General features: G+C 37.2%; 1 protein-coding gene across 1 annotated transcript in view; it reads left to right on the forward strand.

Annotated features, from left to right (window-relative positions):
- Nucleotides 1-22,301, forward strand: part of tsnare1 (T-SNARE Domain Containing 1) — a 156,024-nt gene that overhangs the window by 126,954 nt on the left and 6,769 nt on the right. The window contains exon 11 of the mRNA XM_084384969.1: nt 10,870-10,979. Coding sequence (XP_084241095.1) covers nt 10,870-10,965 — 96 coding nt within the window. The 3' untranslated portion in view covers nt 10,966-10,979. The remainder of the gene's footprint in view (nt 1-10,869; nt 10,980-22,301) is intronic.

The raw sequence follows: 22,301 nt of genomic DNA on the forward strand, positions 1-22,301 counted from the left end.
CTGTGTATTACACCTTTGTCTATCCTGGTGCCATGCATAATTAACTCATTTAATGGATGTTTTTATTCAAATTGACTTCATTTGCATTCAAAGAATTTATTTTATCAGCCATCAGTTTATGCATTCCCTTGAAACCAAATCAATGTTTTGGCTATATAGTCTTGAACATAGTGGTTGCAAACACTGTTAGATGAAAGTATAAATGAATAATTTGAAATGATAAATAAATTATTAAACATGTACAAAGCACGTAGCTTTTTGTGTTGCCACTTTTTATTGCTCATTGAACAATTTTAAACAATTGTTAAACTTGATTTTGTTACCTATGAGATACAAAAGGGATTTTTATACTAAATAAATTACCCATTTCAACAATCTACTCGATCACAACAACAGGTGACACATGATGTCCCTTGGCTATCTTTAATAATATATTGACAAAATTGTTATTGGTATAATGAAAAATCCCCACTTGCATGCTTCCAAACCTTTGAACGGGAAGTGGTATGTGTTCATTTTCTTTTGGATATTTTGGTAACACTTTATTTTGATGGTCCCTTTTGAACATTCTGTTAACTATAAGTAACTTTGCAACTACAACTAACTCTCATTAGAGTATTAGTGGACTGTCTGCGTAATTTCTGCAAACACTTTATTGTGATGCTCCTCTAACAGACACTATACTGACTATAATTAACTTTTCAACTGCATGTCAACTTATTCTAACCCTAACCCTACCAGTCTACTAATACTCTACTAATACTCTAATGAGAGTTAGTAGACATGTAGGTGCAATGTTACTTATAGACAACCGAATGTGTTAGAGGGACCATCAAAATAAAGTGAAACCGATATTTTTTCTTCTTCTTTTTTAGGTTTCTCCAGCTCATTGACTCCATATAGAAATCATTTCACCTCATTATCATTTACTTCTTATCTCTGTTGTCCATTCATAGTGAGACACTTTCAACCGTTGTTGTCTGCTTAGAGCATATGTGCACCTTTTTCTACTGTACTTTGACAACCCCAGACTTACACTTTGACCTTTGTTTTCTTATATTCCTGTCTGATTAGAGCAGTTGGTGTTGGTTGTGGCCTTTTCGCATCGTTCTTCTCTGGGGTTCACAATAAAAACACTGGCTAATAATGGGTGGTCATGCATGTGTGCTCTCACACGTTCATGCGTTTGTGTTTCTACCCGTTCACCGGTTCCCATCTACGTGAGTTTGTGTGTCAAATCAAATGAAGGTCCCAAAGAGGTGCTTTAGCATTCCTCTCTTGGCCGTAGTTTTCTCGCCTCTTCCTTCCTCCACTTACAAGAGCGCAAGGGAGTAAATGAGCGAGTAGCAACAGCTTTTGGATTAATTGTCATTTCATTATCTCAAGGAGAGCTCAGCCGTGACCACACTCACGCAGAGCAATTTAGCACTTCGTCGGTCCCGCTGCCGCCCACCCCGAGGGGAGGAGGGAAGCGCTCCTGGCTTAGGGCGCTACCCCATTTCCTTCCGAACATCTCCCATAAACCCACAGTGTTGAACATTGCGCACGCAAGTCAATTAAAAATAGCAAGTCATTTTCTTTCTGTGGCCCAAAATGTCAGTTAACCGAACGCAGGAAATAAATTGAATCTATAATCCATCAAGCCAAAAGCAGTTCCTCTCCGCTCATGGAAGGTCTGTAAATGACAAGAATGATGTTGTATCAGCCCCATCAGAGTTCAATGGACCACGATGGAACATGATTGTTCATTACCATGCTGCTGCTCCAAACTCTAAACTCAAATGAACAGACAGTGAACAGAGTTCACACCATAATACAGACTCCAGACTTCAATTACCATTATTCATTTTCTCACTCTCTCCATTACAAGGCCATTTTGTGATGTGGAAAAGTGCTTTACTGGGTGCTTAGTTAAGTTAACCTTAACCTTAGTTAAGTTTATTCAATTCAGTTCTAAGGTCAGGAAGTATTTTCTTTTAAAATTAGTATGTCCATTTTCCCGATTTACTGCTTTATACAGTAATGGCATAACTTTTATAATTAACATGCATTTTAGACTCACTATTTGTAGTTATTTGACTGAATAGTGAACATAACCACAGCAGAAAACAAAAGATTCAGTGACTCACTCATAAACAGTCAATTGAATTATTATTATACTGTACCCATTCACTATTTATACAGCATATATATCATCCACTATACTCTGTACATACCCATATTGTGAGTCATTGATTCACTCATTAAACCAATTCAGGAACGAAACAATTGACTGTATTTATGAGTGAGTCTTTGAAACCATTCAGAGTTTTGGTTTTTGGTAAAAGAAAGTTTTTGAAATAACACTCTTAAGGTCACCAAAGCTGCATTTATTTAATATTGTTTCAAATTTACACTAAATTACACTTTCTTTTATTTTTTTATGCAATTTATTCCTGTGATGGCAAAGCTGAATTGTCGTTCTTCCGTGTCACATGATCCTTCAGAATCATTATAATATGCTGATTTGGTGATTATTGTTGAAACCAGTTGTGCTGCTTTATATTTTTGTGGAAACCATGATATATTTAACAATTCTTTGATGAATAGAAACTTCAAAAGAACAGCATTTATATGAAATATTTTTTGTAACAATTTTAAAGTCTAATTTTTACTTTTGATCACTGTTTAACTGTTTAAATGGATGCATTCATAAAAATGAAGTGGTTTTCAAGGGGTGAGGAAACATATGGTATGACTTGTAAAAAGTTTGTTTTTATTTTATTTATTTTAATTATTTTTTTGAAGAAGAAAAGGTTGGGAGTCACTGCCCTTGCTGAGATAAGACATAAAAAATGAGCATGGTAATCTAGTAAAAAAACAATAACATAACCACTATTGTGCATTTTTTTCACAGATTATTGCTTACACATAGCTCATATCTGGTGTGTACTAGAATTTTTTTTGTGTGTGTGGGCCGTGTTAGGCTGTATTTATGTCAGTTGGATGATCTCGTGGCCTGCAGAGTGTGACAGTGAGCGTGGTGTTGGATTATTATTTGCTATCTGGTTGTACATAAGCCGCATGTTGTCCCGATTGCACTGAATCCATGCAGACCAGACGGCTTATGTGTGTGCCCAGAGCAGATTCACTGCTTCGGCATACCCTCCGTAACCCTTCCTCCCACACACACGAAACATAAGGGAGCCAAAGCGTGATCTAAGGGGGCAGAATGAAATTCAATTTATTAGTATCACTCTTACTGTTGTGAATACTTTGGGTTAGGGACTTGATGATACCTCATATCATGCAGTTTGTGGAGGAGAGGTGTGCTGTTACTTTACTGAGCAATCAGACTTTTGATTTTCCCCTGGTAGATGATAAAATGGGCAAAAAATAAAATGTAATTTATTTATAGTAAAGGATGGATCCGAGTTATATCTGGGGACCATTATCTGTCGCTTTTGGCTGGTTGGGGTTGACAGTTAGGCATGGTTTCACAGGCAGGGCTTAGATTAAGCCAGGATTAGGCCTTAGTTCAATTAGGACATTTAAGTAGCTTTTATAAACGTGCCCTAAAAATTACTGGTGTGCATCTTGAGACAAAACAATGGCACTGATATATTTTAAGATATGTCAGTGCAAGTTGTTTTCTTTTAAGGTAGGCACTAACAGGATTTTTGTGTTCATTTCTATTTCCTGTCGCTGTGCAGGCTCTTTTATTGTATGACAGTATAAACAGCCCAATAACCCTTTTATTTAAAGGCTTAATTTATGTCCCGTAGACCGGTTCGTTGCATTACGATTGAAAGCAGTGTCAATAATGTCAAAAATGTGATGTGCAGTCAAGTTCAAGTGTGTGTATGCTGTTTATATGAGTGTTCTCACCGATACGCTTGTTGTGATTCACGGAGTTTTGACGGGTTTTATAGACTTGATATAGTTTCTTATTCAAAACTGAATCAACGTTGAACTGACTCGAGCTGAATAATGACACTATTGTTGAGCTGCTTAAATTGAACTCGTTTCACAACTGATTAACTTTACAAAGTTATTGACCTGAACTGACTTCAACAGAATAATGAATTGTTTGCATCAAATCTGTTATTTTCCTGTTTATTACATAGAAGCTGCTTTGAAACAATCTTTATTGTAAATAAAGATGACTTGACTTGATTTGACCATTATGCCCTCTTTTGACCTGGCAGCAACAACCAAGACCAGCCTAACACCACTTAGTAACCACATACCAACACTTAGCAACCACCCTAGTAACTTATTAAAAATTACTTCGAACAACCTAGCATTTGTATACTGTAGCAATGCCCTGCCAACATTTTTTGCGTGAAAAAGCATCACCCAAATCTTCTCCTGAAGATGTAAAATTTTGTTACATCCAATATTTGCTTTACGCTGGTGCATCTTCCACTCTCGTTGTCAAAATGTGGTGTATGAATAAAAATAGGCTTATATTATAATGAGAAAACATCTTTGTGGTTTAAACAACTGTTGAAAGTTTGTCAGGTTTGTGTAATGAATGCAGCTGATCAGTGCTATGTCATGCTGTGATCAGGCACAGCAATGCAAATCAATCATGCTGTGTAATTTAGGTAACGGTGATGAATGGAGTTTAGATGGTTGTGATGACTGCCACATAGGCCTGTATGTAATATTGGAGCTGAAGTGTAATGAATATGTATGTGAATGAGGGGACGCTGTAGAGAGTTTAGCATAGGCACATTATTCTCCATGAGTTGGAATGTGGCAATCTTGGGATGCAATAGCCTAGCTATATTACTTATAAAAATACGCTACAGCGATTGAAACAGATGGTGAGACTGTGGTACACTTATAGGGATGTACTGATGCAGACATTAACTGATACTGAAAGCCCATTATATTATATTATATTATATTATATTATATTATATTCCCTTTAAGAATGTAAATAGATTTGTTTATATAGTCATAATGATTCCTAATGACTTAAAGGTTGTATCAGTGATTTCCGGCCCCACCCCCGTCGGTGATTGGTTGGAACACTATTTATTTTGGTTTTGAGTGGTTGGTGAAACCAATTGTTTTTGTGTGCAGATCTCAGAGCCTAGGCTGCCTACAGAGACGTGTTTTTTTGGCGGCCTGCTTATGGGGTGGGCAGCTAGCGGATCGTTAGGAAAGATTAGATGAATGTGATCATTTATGTTTGGGCCTTTTTTGGGCCTGAAATCGCTGATACAACCTTTAAAGGTCTATATCTATGTTATCACTATATCTATATATGTATATTACTATATCTATGTTATATATTTTTGTTGTTGTTGTGTACTTACATTATACCGACTGTTTCCAACAACTTTCAAACCAGGAGAAATTTGTAATTTAATTCGAAGACACGTCACGTTTCTTTATTTCCGTTTTGTCGCCGTCAGTGTCGTCATATCCGCGTTCTCCCTGGTTTCCGCTCGTATTGCCATAGCAACCAGAGCCCTCTGATAGTAACCAAGGCGACAGACGTGGACAACTGTGTAGTTCGCAATGTCTATGTGCACGCTGTTGTTGTTTCATTCAAACATTATGGACCATGGCAAGCAGACTTTGGATAAAAAAGGAGAACTAAAACGAGAATCAATATCAGCGTGGTGTTTTCAAGATGCCGAGAGCTCCCATAGACAGTAAGTTATATAAACGAGAGCTCCACGTCCGAGACTTCGACCGCTCCTACATGTACTTTATTAAACAGGTGAGCACATTTACATAAAACTAATCAATGTTATATAGTTCAACAATGATAAAATGTTAGAATATGATCTGTATGTTATTCTAATGTTGATCTAGCTTACTGCTAGTCTCATACAGACAAACTAACACAAATTTCAACACATTTAAATGCAGTTTAGTGTGATAGTGTAATGTTAGACCAAGTGAAACAGCGCTGCGTTACCTCACAAGTTTAATTTGTCTAATAAACTGACCTGTGAGTAGTAATTCTGCACTTGCGTGTAGTTCGCTAGAATGAAATGTCCTTATTCCTTTTATATCCGCGGGACTCGCGTCGCGTGTGGAGCTGATAGCTGTCTCTTAGCAATCCTGAACTGCTTCATATCACAGTCATGATAAAAACATCGATGTATTCACTCATCCATAAACATTGTTAGATCGGTCGGCTTGACGTTGACGACAAGATCCATAATTCTTAGCAAATGTTGCGTCATGTAATTGTAAGAGGTTAGCGACCCCTAGCGGCGAAAAAAATTACATACTGTACGTTTAAGTGCTACCTTTTTCAAAAAAATCAGCACCAAACTTTTCAATAACTGTCCCTCTTAACCAGGGTTTCTCAGACTCGGTCCTGGAGTGCCACTGTCCTGCACAGTTTAGCTCCAACCCTGATCAAACACACCTAGCTGTAAGTTTCTAGTGATCCTGAAGACATTGATTAGCTTGCTCAGGTGCGTTTGATCAGGGTTGGAGCTAAACTGTGCAGGACAGTGGCCCTCCAGGACCAAGTTTGAGAAACCCTGCTCTTAACAATTCATATAAAGCAGCTGCTGCATTTTCTACAATTACGAAAACTGTAATTCAAACATTTGGCAATCTAGAGATGTCCAAATAAAAATTATTTGCTTGTTGTCTCAGACTTCTGTAGGTGTCAGGATCAAGGTTCAACGCTTTCTTCCACTGAGTTTTCATGTACTTGTGTACAGCAGCCTAAGGCAAAGAACGACGTGCTTTTTTATTCATTTTGCCGAAGGCTGAACTGCAAAGTGGGGACCTCAAGTCCCTGTTTATTTGCTGTGTCTTTTAAACATCATAATCAGGAAGACTTGGATTCTGAATTTTTATGTAAATTACACGTAAGCCGATTACAAGCCAGGCAGTGGCAGCGCAAACATTATTTATTTTATGGACCTTCAATTTTCTGAGCAGATGAGATAAAGGCAAAATAATATAATGACGGTAATCATCATGCTGCGTTATTATATTACAAAGATGTTTCTCATGTCACACAAGGCAAATTACTCTCTACCCCCTCTTTCTCTCTCTTAAAACCAATGTCGTTCACATTATGAGTTGGTCCAGCAAAAACAGTATGTTGCACTTCCCCTCATATAAATGTCTTTTACAAGTGGAAAATTGGTTTTCATATGTTACATCTAATGTAAAACCATATTAATTTAGGGGAAAAAATGCGGAAATGACCCTCTGACTTCATCCTCAGGTGGAGAATAGTTCTACTAGTGGCCTAAATATAAAGTAGTTCTGATAAAACCCATTACAATTAAAATTATAGTATACCCTACAGTAAAAATGTACTCTAGTCATTCCCAGGAATAAAAATACATTTTATATTTATATATTCATGTTTTTTAGGGGGGCTCAAAAACATTAAAATGCTTCACTGAATTAATTTGCAATATTTAAGAGATTGTTTCAGTGAAGCATAGTAATGTTTTTGAGGCCCCCCTCTTAATTTATTTTTGAAGAAATTAATACTTTTATTTAGCAAGGACACAATGAATTGATCATAAGTGACAGTAAAGACTTTTACTGTACATTGTTTTAAAGATTTCTATTTCAAATAAATGCTGTTCTTTTGAACTTTCTATTCATCAAAGAGTACTGAAAGGAAAAATATCATGGTTTCCTCAAAAATATTAAGCAGCACAACTGCTTTCAACTTTGATAATAATGATAATAGTAAGAAATGTTTCCTGAGCACCAAATCAGCATATTATAATGAATTCTGAAGGATCATGTGACACTGAAGACTAGAGAAAAGATGCTGAAAATGTATTTTCAATTGTAATAATGTTTCACAATATTGCTGTGTCAGAGTTGAATAGCATGAGACTTTTATCAAAAACAGTAGTGACATCAGTGCATTTTTGCACAAAGAAAATATTTAAGAACTACATCAAAGCTTCTAATGAAATTACCAGCACATATTCATACAGTATTTTAATCATTTATAGGACTACCCTAAAAAACTTTTTCTATATCAAGGTGCTTTAGTTTTAGTGCCTCTACGGCAGCTTGACTAAATTGGGTACATGAAGAGGGAGAAAATTCATTTCCCTTTTCCTTTTCTCTCCTCTCGCTGGCACTTCACTCCATCAGCTTCCCTTTCATCCTTAAGTCATTTTCCCTTTCTCTTTCTCACTCTGTGAATGTCTGCACTCTCCATCTCCACCTCGCCTCCCCACCGCAGCATCAGGAAAAAAAATCCAAGCTCCGAAATGGAGCAACAGTTGTATTGTCACCTAAAGCTTTTTTTGTTCCCTTTTTACCTGATTTATTTTCCTGTTTTCTCTGAATAACAGAGCAGGCCTAGGATAACACAGAGTGAAAATCAGCGCCAAGAGACTGTATGCTGAGTGATAGAGCGAACGAGAGAGAGAGAGAGAGAGAGAGAGAGAGAGAGAGTGAAAGTTTATAAGGCGCGGTTTTGGAGAAATGTAAGAAAGAAGCGAGGGAATCTATGGTGACCAGCTGCAAGAGAGGAGATAGCAGAGAGAGGCTTTTAATTCCCAATCCCTACAGAGCCTTTGAAAATTACCAATCTTCTTATCACAGACGCAGGGCTGCTTATGCAAATTGTTGTGGAGTGGAACGTTTAAACGGAAAATTACTCGACAGCAGTTTTTTTTTTTTTTGCCTTCTTCCCTCAAACCCTCCCTCCCTCCCTCCCTCCTCCCCACATGCACACTTCCACATAGAAAGCCTGTTTCCAGTCTCAGATAAGAAGATGAATTGCTCTTCGCGCTTTGAAGCACGTCAGGATTTAAAGACTCCAGCCTAGCTGTGGTCTACAACTGGTGCTCTTTCTGGCTTTGTCAATAAAAAAAAAAAAAGGGAAGGTATTTCAAAACAACACAGAATCTGCGCTCAGTCCGCGTAATCGGAAAACAACATTTATTGAAACGCACTCAGCAAGCAAATTCTACTCATTGTTGTTTGTTTTTCCCACACTTGTTGGTTGCATTGGTTCTGAACTGGATCTCAGACATGACACAGCAATAGATAGATTCCAGTCTTAGACGTTGAAAGTCCAAATTACACTTTCGGCAGTTTTCCAAAATTCTTTTGAAAACAGAGTAGGGCTTCCTCCCGCCGCGGCGTCTTATCAGAGCTGAAGAGCATCAGAGAGCCAGATGGGTTTTGCGAACGCTGTTCAGTCAGAACTCGAGCGCGGTGGAGAATGCGGCTCTCTCATGCTTGTCCAACCGCTCTTGACTTTAGACCACAATTCAATTCTGTCTTTGAGAAATCATTTTCAAAGCATGTCTCTGTATTGAGGAGAGCGCCTATAGAGGTCAATTGATGGCAGCGCCTTCATTTTGTGTTGGGGTATTGCGTCGGTGACGAGAAACTGTTTGGAAAATGATGGTGTAATTTTGTTCTTTTATTCCATGCAGGTCCTTTTGTACCTAGACTGGCCAGTTGTACTTGATAATAACTGTTGATTTATTGATTTTAACAGTGGTGTGCGACTGAGAAAGAATTTATTTTATGGATTTTTTTTGTGTGCAAATCTATGTGATATTACAGAGTCTTTCTTTCTGTTGTTATTAGTCTATTAAGAGTAGCTGGATGGTATCTGAATGCATTTTCAGTTTCTGTGTCCAACCTCACAAGACTCTATAATTTAACTAGTATTTTCTATATCTTGAGAGTACGCTGAAAAAAAAAAAAAGCTGTAGAAACATGTTTCACATGTTACGCCAAGTACCGGCGTGAAATTTTGATGTAGACAAACTTTAGAAACTGTAGAACAATATAGTAAAACATACTCCAGTAATCTTTGTTATATTATTTTTTTTTACAGTCTAGTTTGTTTTTGTTTGTCATATTTGCATAATTTACTCACTCTCGTGTTGTTTTAAACTTGTGTGTCTTTCTTTCTTCTGTGGAGCACAATATAGCAGAACACTGACGCAGCATTATGCTGTAATGAAAGTGAATGGTGACCAGGGGCTTTCAAGCTCCAAAAAATAATAAAAACAAACACAAAAATGCTATGCTAAACATCTCCACTGCAGTTCACAACTCAATGAATGTGAATATTTGCATATTCAAGAGTAGAAATAAGAATTGAGAGCTACAGCAACAGGAAAGATGTTTAAGCAATGCATGCATGGCTTCAGAAGACCTGGAATATAATGCATGTTGTTGAATGGAATACTTTTATAGTGCTTATGTAGCTCCGCCCCTTTTCAGCGCTGCGCTTGTTGTCTTTTGTCTTCCGGTTTGTATTTCCACAGCGATCTTAAGTATTCATGAATGAACTCCCGTTTTAAAATCTTCCCGGTCTACTGACATATGTTAAGACATCTGCTTTAAACATTACAATGTTTGTGATAATTTTCGTTAAAGGGTTAGTTCACCCAAAAATGAAAATTCTGTCAGTAATTACTCACCCTTACACCCATACGTTTTCTGGGCCAGCAAGTTTTGGTCACCTAGAAGTCTATGGAGGAGTGAGCCAGCTCTCAGATTTAATCAAAAATATCTTAATTTGTGTTCCGAAGATGAACGAAGGTCTTACGGGGTTGGAACAACATGAGGGTGAGTAATTACTGACAGAATTTTCATTTTTGGGTGAACTAACCCTTTAACTCTACAATAAGTAAATCCACTTCACCAGCTAATTACTCTTCGACAGCGATGCCATTGAAATATACAGAGCTACCGCTAAAACTGAAGTTCAAAGACAATATTCTAAAGATGGCTGCGCACTTGTTTCTCTGGCACGCAAGGTCTATAGTGCTTTATAGAGCGTGTTAAACCGGGCAAGTTAAAAAGGTTTATTAATTACATTTTTGGGTGAACTATCATTAATCAAACAGTAACATCTCAAACCTTTTTCTTCTTTTCTTCTGTCTTCCACAGAGGCAGCTAAGGAGGAGGAAGTGTTATCTGCTAATCGCTGGAGTGCTGCTTCTTACTTTACTTATCATCATTATTGCAGTTTCAGCCAGAAAATGAGAGCAAGACCACTGGTAAGCAATGTCTGTTGTGGCCAGTCTGTAATATAAACAACAACATTAAAAAAAGAAAGTGAGAGAGGATAAAATATGGATATATAGATATGTATATGTATATGTATATGTATATGTATATGTATATGTATATGTATATGTATGTGTATGTGTATGTGTATGTGTGTGTGTGTGTGTGTGTGTGTGTATATATATAACATATAATACATGTAATCAAAGTCCACTGGAGGCGAACAGAGTTGAACCCATGTGCTGTGTTTATTAAATCCCAACATGAACAGATACAAAGTAAACAAATACTTGGCTTGACTTGATCCATGAACTAAACTTGACCATGAAACAAAACTCACCATCAGCGGTTACAGGACACAAACATGAGGGCTACATATACACAAAGACTAATGACTACATGAACGACTAAACAAACACAGTGAACCAATCAAAACGTGACACACAAAACAAGGAACAAATCAGAACATGACACGTTCAGCAAAAGGGGCACATGACAGTATCACATTATGGGATAAAGGAATCACATGACAAACAGGAACATGACTATGATAATTACAGAAATCAAAGATATGAAAACAAACTAAACAAATCAGACGTGACTATAGCATAGTATTTATTATATTAGCAAGTAGCAATTTAAGAAAAAAAAACTTGCTTCCTCATTTCAGGAACTAATAACACAGTAAATCAAAGTAAATTTACCTGCTGTATGTATACCCAAAAATACAGAGCAGATCATTCTAAACAATTCATTTTGACTGTAGCAGGTCATTTAGAAATCTGTTGTCATCACTGAATGCTACAATAATACAGCTGCCCCTTGTTTAAAACTTTTAAAGACAATCATCTCCATGAAAAAAAAAAAAAAAGGTTTTAAAACAATCTTGCTTACCTAATTGTTTCTTGACATTTGTGTAACCTGAACCGGTGTATCAGGATGCTATTTTTCACTGCGAAAAGCCAATGCGTGAAATCGCTTCAGACTAATATTTCACCCATGGGCAGCCTCTCTGAGGGGACTGGGATTTTATCAGTTAGATGGATTACCTCCTCATTCATCTCTGAAAGGCCAACTGACAATTACACTCTTCTGTTATTCATTTATCCTCACAATCTACTTTTATTCGTTCATTGACTCATTCATTAGTTCATTGGTTTTTCTCATTCATCTATCTGTATGAGGAGGAAGAGTGTTGGAAACTGGGTGAGGACTGACTCCATTTCCATGATATGTTTATCTGTGTGTTCGATCTCTCGCGGCCTCCCTCGGGGAGACGAGGCTGAGTGACAGCCTGGACTCCCTCTCGTATCGATCCGTACCCTCTCCGCTCTCCCGCTTTTCCCTCTGGCAGCACGCACACACCTCCTTTTATGTGGTGTGTGTGAAACTGAAAGTAGATAGCATCTTTAATTAAGTAGCTCTTAACTCGCATTTGTGAAATAGAGTGAAACACTGAGCATAAGTTGTTTGAACTTTAGTGCTAAGATCTCATCTTTTACCAAGCGCTTGAGCAAATAAGAACAGTTGAGAGATTTTGTCACTAAAAACATCACTCAACTCAAGCATGCTTGGCCATATGCACTGTTTGCAAATGGAGAACTCTTAAGTACTAATTGATGTATTGACGTATATTGATGTAATTTCAGTATTCCAACACTCCTGTCGTTTTGACCTACAACTCATTTATGCTGCTATTATCTCTTTTATCATTTAAATAAAAATTGTTTTGAAGAAACTGTAAGTGGTGCTTTTGCTGTCATGTTATGTGGTTGCTAGGGTGTGTGTTTTAAGTTGCTGGGTGGTTGACGACTGGCTCAATTCAGAAGAGTACCCACAATATTGATTTCTGTATGGCTTGGGTCCCATTTTTGAATAAGAATAGGGAAGTTCACACCACTTCTGTGATGATAATGACTCAAAGGAACAATATTTCAGAATTATAAATTTTTTTCAGCTTATTAATAAATACAAATCCTGCCTGAAAGAGCTTAAAGGGATAGTTCACCCAAAAATGAAAATGCTGTCCTCATTTACTCACCCTCATGTTGTTCCAAACCTGTATGACTTTCTTTCTTCTGCTGAAAACAAAAGAAGATATTTGGAAGAAAGTCGGTAACCAAACGACTGATGGTCCCCATTGACTTCCATAGTAGAAAAAAAAAAAAAAATACTATGGAAGTCAATGGGGACCAGCAACTGTTTAATTACCAACCTTCTTTAAAATATCTTCTTTTGTGTTCAGCAGAAGAAAGGAAATCATACAGGTTTGGAACAACATGAGGGTGAGTAAATGATGACAGCATTTTTATTTTTGGGTGACCGATCCCTTTAAGCATATTGGATGGATGGATGGATGGATTCGAATGAGCGTCTGCAACCGTACTGTTATCACTGTAAAGCTGCTTTGAAACAATCTGTTTTAGTGGAGCGGCTAAGTGCTTATGTTTGGCAGAATCGTTCAGTTTATGATACAAGCGTGAAAATTGGCATGAGCAGTCTCCATGGGTCACTTGACAAGAAAATTGTCCGAGCCACTTGAAATTTCAAGATGGCGGCCATTTTTCAAGATGGCCGACACCTTAGTGGAGCAGTTAAGTGATATAGTGGTTTATTTGGTGATACAAGCATGAAAATTGGCATGAGCAGTCTCTGTGGGTCACTTGTTACCTTGTCGTGGTAAGGGAGCTTGTGTACCTCAATGAACCCTGAGAGCTATGCCGGTGGGAGGCAACCCCTGACAGGCTTTACCAAACTGGACAGGTCATGGGTGAGGAGTCAGACAAAACACAGTCAAACTACCTCTCTTGACAGAGTCTTTTGAGGAACCCAATACATTTCTATGAGAAAATGTATCATTTAAAGATCCACATGGCGGGTGGCAGTAATCCTGAAAAATTGCCGCCATCTTGAAATTTTATGTTGCTGTGGGTGGTTTCTTGTCAAATGACCCTTTGAGACAGCTCATGGCAATTTTCATGCTTGTATCACCAAGTAAATGATTTCTTAAGCCTAATTGCTCCACTGGTGGTGGCCATCTTGAAAAATGGCCGCCATCTTGAAATTTCAAGTAGCTGTGGGTGGCTTATTGTCTAGTGACCATCAGAGACTGCTCATGCCAATTTTCATGCTTGTATCACCAAATAAACCACTATATCACTTAACTGCTCCACTAAGGTGTCGGCCATCGGCCATCTTGAAAAATCTTGAAATTTCAAGTGGCTCAGACAATTTTCTTGTCAAGTGACCCATGGAGACTGCTCATGCCAATTTTCACGCTTGTATCATAAACTGAACGATTATATCACTTAGCTGCTCCACTATTTTGTATAAAGGGCTATATAAATCAAGGTGACAGTCTAAATATCTATATCAATAGACTTCAGCAACTGATTCTGCTAAACTAAAACAATACAAGAAGACAAAGGCATTAGCTAATATGTAAAAATAAAATATAGTAAAAGTAAAAATATTAAAAAGTAACAGTAAAAAACTGTAATATTGAGTTAATGCATATAAAAACGCAAACCATTCTCACCATTTCTTTGGGAATTTAAATCTTGGTGGTTTCCCAACCAGAATCTGCGAAAGATTGATTGTTATGGTGAGTGATGACACACTGTCCGTTCCAAGATGGTGGGCTCCCCGTCTGAGCAGTCAAATGTGGAATCTATGTATAAATTGAAATGGTCTATGGAGTTTGACAAGGAAGGCATTTCAATAAATATGTGCTAATCTTGAACAACCTAAATGTCACCTAGTAAAACCAACTTGATCATACCTAGATTTGAAATCACAAAAAAGGATTTATATCTTATGAAATTTTCCTTATGAAATTTTTATGGTTTCACCCTAAGCTGCACTGTTTGGTATAGTGTCATAAAGACTATACACTCAGGAGAACTTGCCAGCTTGTGCTAGGAACCGGCTCCAAAAGCTGCATATATTGAGAATATATGTAAACACGGGCAATTCGGTTCTGCTGAGACTTTTTTTTTTTTTCATGCACTGCACAGTTTGTGATTATCTCTTTTTTTCTACGTTTTATTATCCCTGGTTGCCAAACACTAAAAAAGGTACTCCTTAGACCCCCCCCCCCCCCCCCTTTTTTTTTCAGAACTTTTTATTTACTTATTTACTTATCAAACTTTTCTCTTATTTATCTAAAATGTACATATTATTATTTTATTTTTTTTTGCTTTATTTATTTGTTCATTGTAATCTATTTATTTAAATTAGCTGGTGTGTTTTTTAGTTAGTTAGTTAGTTAGTTAGTTAGTTAGTTAGTTAGTTAGTTCCCTCAACAGAATCAGTGGCCGGTTGCATAAACTGCTTAGACTCTTAAAGTTAGTCATCTTTTTTTTTTTTTACAGTCGTAACCTAGACGTTTATGTAACTGGCTCCTGATCAAAGGTTCACAGGAGGTGAGATAAATGTTAATGCCAGGTGTAAATATGATTTTGTGATCTGATTACCCAAAACTTACGTTAATACCAGGTGTTCACATGGCCTTAGATGGTTAGAATAAGTTAGAAGTGACAAATCTGGGGGGTTAATAGTGAGAACCTGAATAAAAAGGAGCACAGGATGTTGGAAACAGACAGGGTGGCAGAGGGAAGAGCGCAGTGCATAATATATCAGTTTAATGATTCAGCAATGACAGAAATAACCAGAGAGCTGCTTTGCCTCTCAAATCAATAGCCCTGCACTTTATGGTGCTCTAAATAATGCAATAACTGCTCCTTGACACTTATTCCTGCGAGTTGTGTTGCCAGTGCTGCCCTCACATCTTGTTTACAGACTCATTTAGGTGAAAGGGATCTTTTAATATGCATGTCAGCGCCATGAACTAACTACAGCCATCCCGTCAACTCTGAGCTGTTGAAATTGAGAGCAATTTGAGAGCGGCCCCAACTCATTTAGTCAACAATTGCTTAAGATGAACCCTCAACAGCAGACAACAGACTATTACTGCGTTTTAATGTTGTGACCGTTATGCATTATCTTTAGAAGCATTTAAATCCCCATCTGTCAGCCAATTTGACAAGGAACGTGAGAATCGTTGAGCTTTTTCCGACCCCATGGTGTCTGGACTCCTGAAAAGCATCACCTCTTATCTCATGTCAGCAAATGTCTAGATAGAATGTGATTTTTGGAGGGTGAAATTTCGATTTCGTTTAGTGAATTGGCACATTTGTTGTTATGTTGGTGGCTGAGTGAAGAAATGTGGTTTTCATGTTTCAAATGTACCTATTTTATGTTGCTTTCTGAAAAAAAGGTTGTTGTTTTTTTGTCTGTGAAGCATTTCTTATAGATATTATAGAGCTGTTCATTCATCATGCCACAATTTGTGGTATGATGGTTATCCAATTCACATAAAGCCACATGCTTGGTAGCTGAAGTCCTAATCTACCGTGAAAAAGTTTTTGTCTGCAAGGATGCATTAAATTAGTCAAAGGACTACTACTTTGTTACAAGAAAAAAAAAATAATAATCAAATAAATACTGTTCTTTTAAAATTTGTATTTATCAAAGAAAACATATTGAGCAGCACAATTTGATGATAATAATAGGTTACGTTACTTACTTAAACACCAAATCAGCCTATTCGAATATTCAAATGATTTCTGAGGGATCATGTGACACTGAAGACTGGAGAAATGATGCTGAAAATTCAGCTGTGCATCACAGAAATGAATATGCACATATATATATATATATATATATATAGAGAGAGAGAGAGAGAGAGAGAGAGAGAGAGAGAGACTTTCAAAAACCTTAAAAAAAAATCTTACCGATGGTACCGTAAATTTGAAAACTTCCATTTTTAAACAAAATGCTTAAACTTCATACTTGTAATGTTCACTGCATGTAATTTATGCTGTCAGACAAAGCGTGGATGTAATGACACAGTAATTAAGTATAGCGTATATCATACAGTAGAAATACTTTTTTATTGATTATTAAATTGTTTAATTAAGGTTCATAGTTTCCATGACAGGTTTCAAGACCAATATTTCCATTACTACTGGAGCTGCCATTTTGCTAAGTTTCAAATGATTATTAAACAGCAAGCACAAACTATGCAAAAGCTGCAGCCCTTCAAATTCACTCACTTGTTTTTTATTCACTCCTTCAAGTAAACTAGATTATGGACTAATGTAGGGAATAGTAAATGAGGGTATAGGGGGTGATTTTGAACACATATCCCTTATTTTACTGATAAACCACTTTAAAAAAAAAAAAAGTCTCATTGAGTTTTCCTCATGGAGATTTCAATGTAGGTTTTTCAGAGGGATTTCTATCTTTGTGGGCACATTTGGCACAGCAAAATATAGCAAAATCTGACTAGACTCGAAATAAAACAGGAGATCAATCCCATTGTGTTGCTTACCGTTTTATTGCTAGTAGCCTATATTTCGCTCTAGATTAAATGTCAGAACACTATTGCAAGATATATATTTGCCTTCTTCAAATTGGCTTTCTTGTATTTATATAAATAACAACAGTCTGCACATTGTAATATCAGCTTATGGCACATTTGGAGGTCTTTTATGATGATTTCGGTCACATCATGTCTTTATTTACAGGGTTTTGTGAATGTGTAAGTACGAAAGAACATGCAAATATACATTCTACATTACAAATATGACTTGTCTTTTTAAGATTGTACACTTATAGACAATTCTCTTTTTTTAAGGTAAAAGTTTGGCCGTGCTGTTGTATAAAGATTTTTTTGTGACACACTCGCAAAACACTCAACACTGTGTAAAAAGGAACCTGAACTGAATTATGAATTGGCCTCGGATACCTCTGTTCGTACACAACAAGGCATCCCACAAGCTCTTCACTGACTTGTTTTGAATTTCTAGGAAAAGTGTTGCCAGATCCGCTGAAGAGAATTAATATCTGTGAAGAGATTGCTTCTCGGAAGTACAGTACATTGCTGCCATAGAAACAGAGCATTTAGTTTATGATGCAGATTAATTGCAGACAAAATAAGCACCAAATATATGCACAGTGTAAACCAAGAATTCAAAGCATATAAAAAAGCTGATATTTTTCCCAAGAGCTTTTTATTATACAACATTTTTTTATAGTACAAAAAGGACTCTCGTTCTATTACCAAGGCTCTTTCATTCATCTCTGTATTACCCATTTTTTTGCTTGTTTGTGTTTTTGGAATGTTCACACATGCAGCCCACATAAAAAAAACAACAGCCTGTGTCCAACCTCACGTTGCCTGCCTCTTTTTGAATGTGGCAGAAAGGGCGCAAAGCCAGCACACTTCCCCGTTTCTCCCCGGCACAGAACTGCACGGCCGGGCCAAGTCTCTGTTTGACCCTTATCATGTCTGAGACTGACCGCTGAGCGCAGGATTAGTGGGCAGACCTGCACCTGTGTGGGCAGACACCATACCCTCCACTGAAGCAGCAGCGTGGGCTGCAGTCAAACCGTGCTGCCAGGCACTGTCACAGAAAGAAGGGACATAACAGACCCAACCCACCCACCACAGGCATGCTGGGAAGGGCAGGGGGAGGAGGGCAGAATTTACCTCTGCTTATCCTTAGAAGCCTTTAATGTCTCTCTTCCATCACTGTTGCTCCTGGCTTAGTGTGTTGCCTTTGCTATTGTTGACTGTTTCAGAGGAAGAAGGTATTATAGGAGGTAGTGGTGAAGCTTTCCAAGCGGGTAATTTTTATATATATATATATATATATATAAAAGCCAAATGCGTGTGAATTTCAGCAGTGGCGTGTAAATCAGATACTTGCCGCTTTGGCGGGTTGAATTGTATATATAATATATACATTTTTCAATAGTCTTTTGAAAAGGCATCTGAAATAATAAACTGTGTGCAATGTAGTGTTGTCAAAAATATAGATTTTTCGATACATGTCGATACATGGGCTATCGATAACGCTTCCAAGTCCAATACTCATTTTCCGCTGAATGATACCAGCTGCGCTTTCTCGCTCTCTCATCTCTCCGACAACGAGTTGACACACAAAACTTCCTCCCCTCATTTGCTCCGGATGAATACGGTTGGTGTTACAGGGCTTGAATTTTGGCATGGGATTGCGCGTATTGCGCATAATTGTATTCATTCCAACAGATTTTGTTGGAATGAGTGCACACCCAAAGTGTGTGCACATAAAGCCACCTCTCAGTTCTCAATTGAGTTCTTTTCCACTGCTTATTGCGCTTAAACAGTCAAATACACACAATATAATGTCAAAAAAGCCGGTCTTGGTGAGTATTCACCGTCAGTTATGTTTTAAGTGAACGTAAACATTTGAGATTAAGAAAGAAAATGCATGTGTAACAGTATAATGGATCCGTGTGTCAGGTCTTAAAGTGACAGCAGCCTAATATACCTGCTTCCAAATTATGAGATAATGTTAAAAATATCTATATGGCAGTTTTCCCCCATGGTGTCGATGTCAAAATTGTGGCCAGTGAAAATGCTGAGTGGCTAGTAACTACTAGGAAAACCACTAGCCACAGGCTGGTTAGCAACAAAGTTCATTTCAAGGCCTGGAAATATATATGTTAAGTTTTTCAGATCCCTCTGAACCATTATAGTGGAAAACATCATTCAGTGTGTAGCTAGTTTAACCTCAAAGTTGCCTGTGGTTTCACTTCTTGTTCAGTATTTTCTTTTTCTTTTTCTTTTTTTTATCTGACATTGAACAAGTTGCTCTCAGCTAGTTTTTGGTAATGTTATATTTTTCCCCTTCTTGGTTAGTTTTTTTCCTTCTTCTTTCTTCATTGTATTTTTAGGAGAGTTTAGGATATATATATATTTTTTTTTTTGGAGAGTTTGAATTTCTTTTTTTAATAATAACATTGAAGTGTACCAGCACAAGTCATGCTACACACATCTCCAGTTTGAGTTTTTAGGATCAACCGAGGCATCGGAGCTTATGTGCAGCTTGTCATTCTCTCTGAACTGCTAGCGGGACTGAAGCAGAATTTCAAGCACCTTTTTTCGCTGATAAATATTAAAGAATTAATGCTCAGGAAACATTTTTATATTTAGCTGCTAAAGCTGATTTAGCCTCAGTGAAACAGAGCAGACAGGTTCCTGCAGAAAGAGGCTTATTCAAATGAAAAAGCTAAGTTGACAACACTGAGCTGGTATTCACCGTGATGAGACACTGCAAAGATGAAAAGAAAGAAATCCGAGAGAGGCACAGAGAGAGCGAGAGAATATTTAAGGGTGCCTAGAGTACTAAACATCAGAGCCTCTAACAGTGAACATCTGACTTAACATATTTCCATACATGTTGTCATGTCATCAATCATATTATATACACTGTTCATTAATGCATTTAATATTAGTTATTAGAGTATTAGTTATAATATTTAATATAGTAATAAATGCATTAGAGATGTTTAAGAAGTTAAATACTTTATTATGACTACTGTCAAATGAAAAAAAAAACTTGAAACTGACACGCAAGATTGAGAATTGCACTTTGCAAATTAGCACAAGGTTTTTGCAGTGTTGCAGAATTGCTTTAATAAATTAATGCATGCAAGTACATGATGCTATTATTTTATTTGAGGCATGTTATTTTATATTTATATTATACCAATTAAAGTTTTAGTCATTTTGTTGCGTATTTTTAACATTTTACAGTATGTGCGTGTACTTACAGTGTACTTACCTAAAAGTACTGGGTAATATTAGGTAACTACAATGGGTTAAGTTACAGTAGGTTTAGGGGTAGGTTCATTGTTAGTACCTAGTTATTACCCAGTTATTGCAATTATTATAAGGCATTGTAACAGTATAATTATATATTTATGTAATATCAATGAACTACATATACTTACTATAGGGTTAGGGTTTGGTTGAGGGTTAGTTGCATGTAATTATGCATAATTTACTGTTATTACTATGGTAAGTACATGTAAAATAAAGTGTTACCATAAAGTACATTTTTTGTTGTTGTTTATTTTGTCCAAAGCAACCTAGTACACTTGCTGAAGGAAGGTACCATCAGAACAGCTTGGGGTTACATGTTTTCCTCGAGGGTAGAATGGCAATAGAGAACTCAGCAACTCGATTAGCCTGCAGTCGGTTGCAACAAACTCCTTAACTTAAGAAAACCCATAGTGATAATTTCACCTACAGTTTTAAAATAAGATTTTCTTAGCTTAAGGGGTTCATTGCAACCGGCCCCTGACCTTTAACCGCCCCACAACCACCAGCACATTCATTAGTGAAGGTCATTTTCTACTTGCTATAGCCAGTAGCAGTCGTCAGAAATGAAAGACTGCTTGTGCATCCGCACTTGGAGTTAACATAGCGCACTAGTCCTAGTATATTTAATCCACGTCCATGAACAAGTGTGACAATAAGCCCTCTGTATGGACTAAAATCCTCTTAGGCAAAGCTTTGTGGGTAAACTTGCCTGATGCAAATTCTAAACCCCATTAGCTTTGAGGAACTAGTCAGCTGCATTGAGATTAATGGCAGGGCGACTACTGGATTTAATAGGGTTATTTCACTGCTTCCGGCCAAGAATAAACAACAAACTTAATGCAAGACATTACTCACTTTCTCCACTGACTGATAGAAGTTTATGAGTTCACTTGTGACTGAGGTTTGTTGTCGCTCTGTTTGGTTAAATTTGCTCTACTTATACCTTTTGTCGCCTCTCTTACTTTAGAATCAGCAAGAGATCAGTGAGTGAAATTTGACAGTTATTTTCCAGAAAAAAAAGTTTATGAAAAAAACCTGTTATGTAAAGTATATTTAAAATGTTTTTATATCGATTTCTCTGGCATGAGTGGAAAGAAAGCAAGACGGGAAACAAGAGTAAGAGAGTAAGAGTAAGAAAAGGTTTAACAAACTGTGTTTCCTACCTGCAAAGAAACGCTTGTTTCTCTGCACTGAAGTGATTTTGTGAAATTAGGGGATATGGATTTGCAGCCGCTATTAGGATAAATGCTGAGTGAGAAATGTTATGTGCATTTTTCCATTACAGGGTGAAAAATGAAAATCCTTATTTATCTATTTTTTAGTGCTGTCAGCTCACTCTGAACTTTACTCATGGGGATTACCGACAAACTCTTCGAGTGAGAGACAGGCGCTGAAGCTCCCATGTGAGAAACAGATGTGCGGCGGAGGTATTATAAGTTTGCAGAGTCCCAAACCTAAATGTTAGTAGCTTATAGAAGGAAACAGAGAGATAGAGGACATCTCCCTGAAATGGAGGATGACAGAAATCACACGTGTCTCATATTTGTTTGGTTTTTTGGGGGATATGCTTTTCCAGGTGTCACAATGAGACAGCCCC

Source organism: Rutilus rutilus (assembly GCF_951802725.1).
Source record: "Rutilus rutilus genome assembly, chromosome: 17".
NCBI lineage: Eukaryota > Metazoa > Chordata > Actinopteri > Cypriniformes > Leuciscidae > Rutilus > Rutilus rutilus.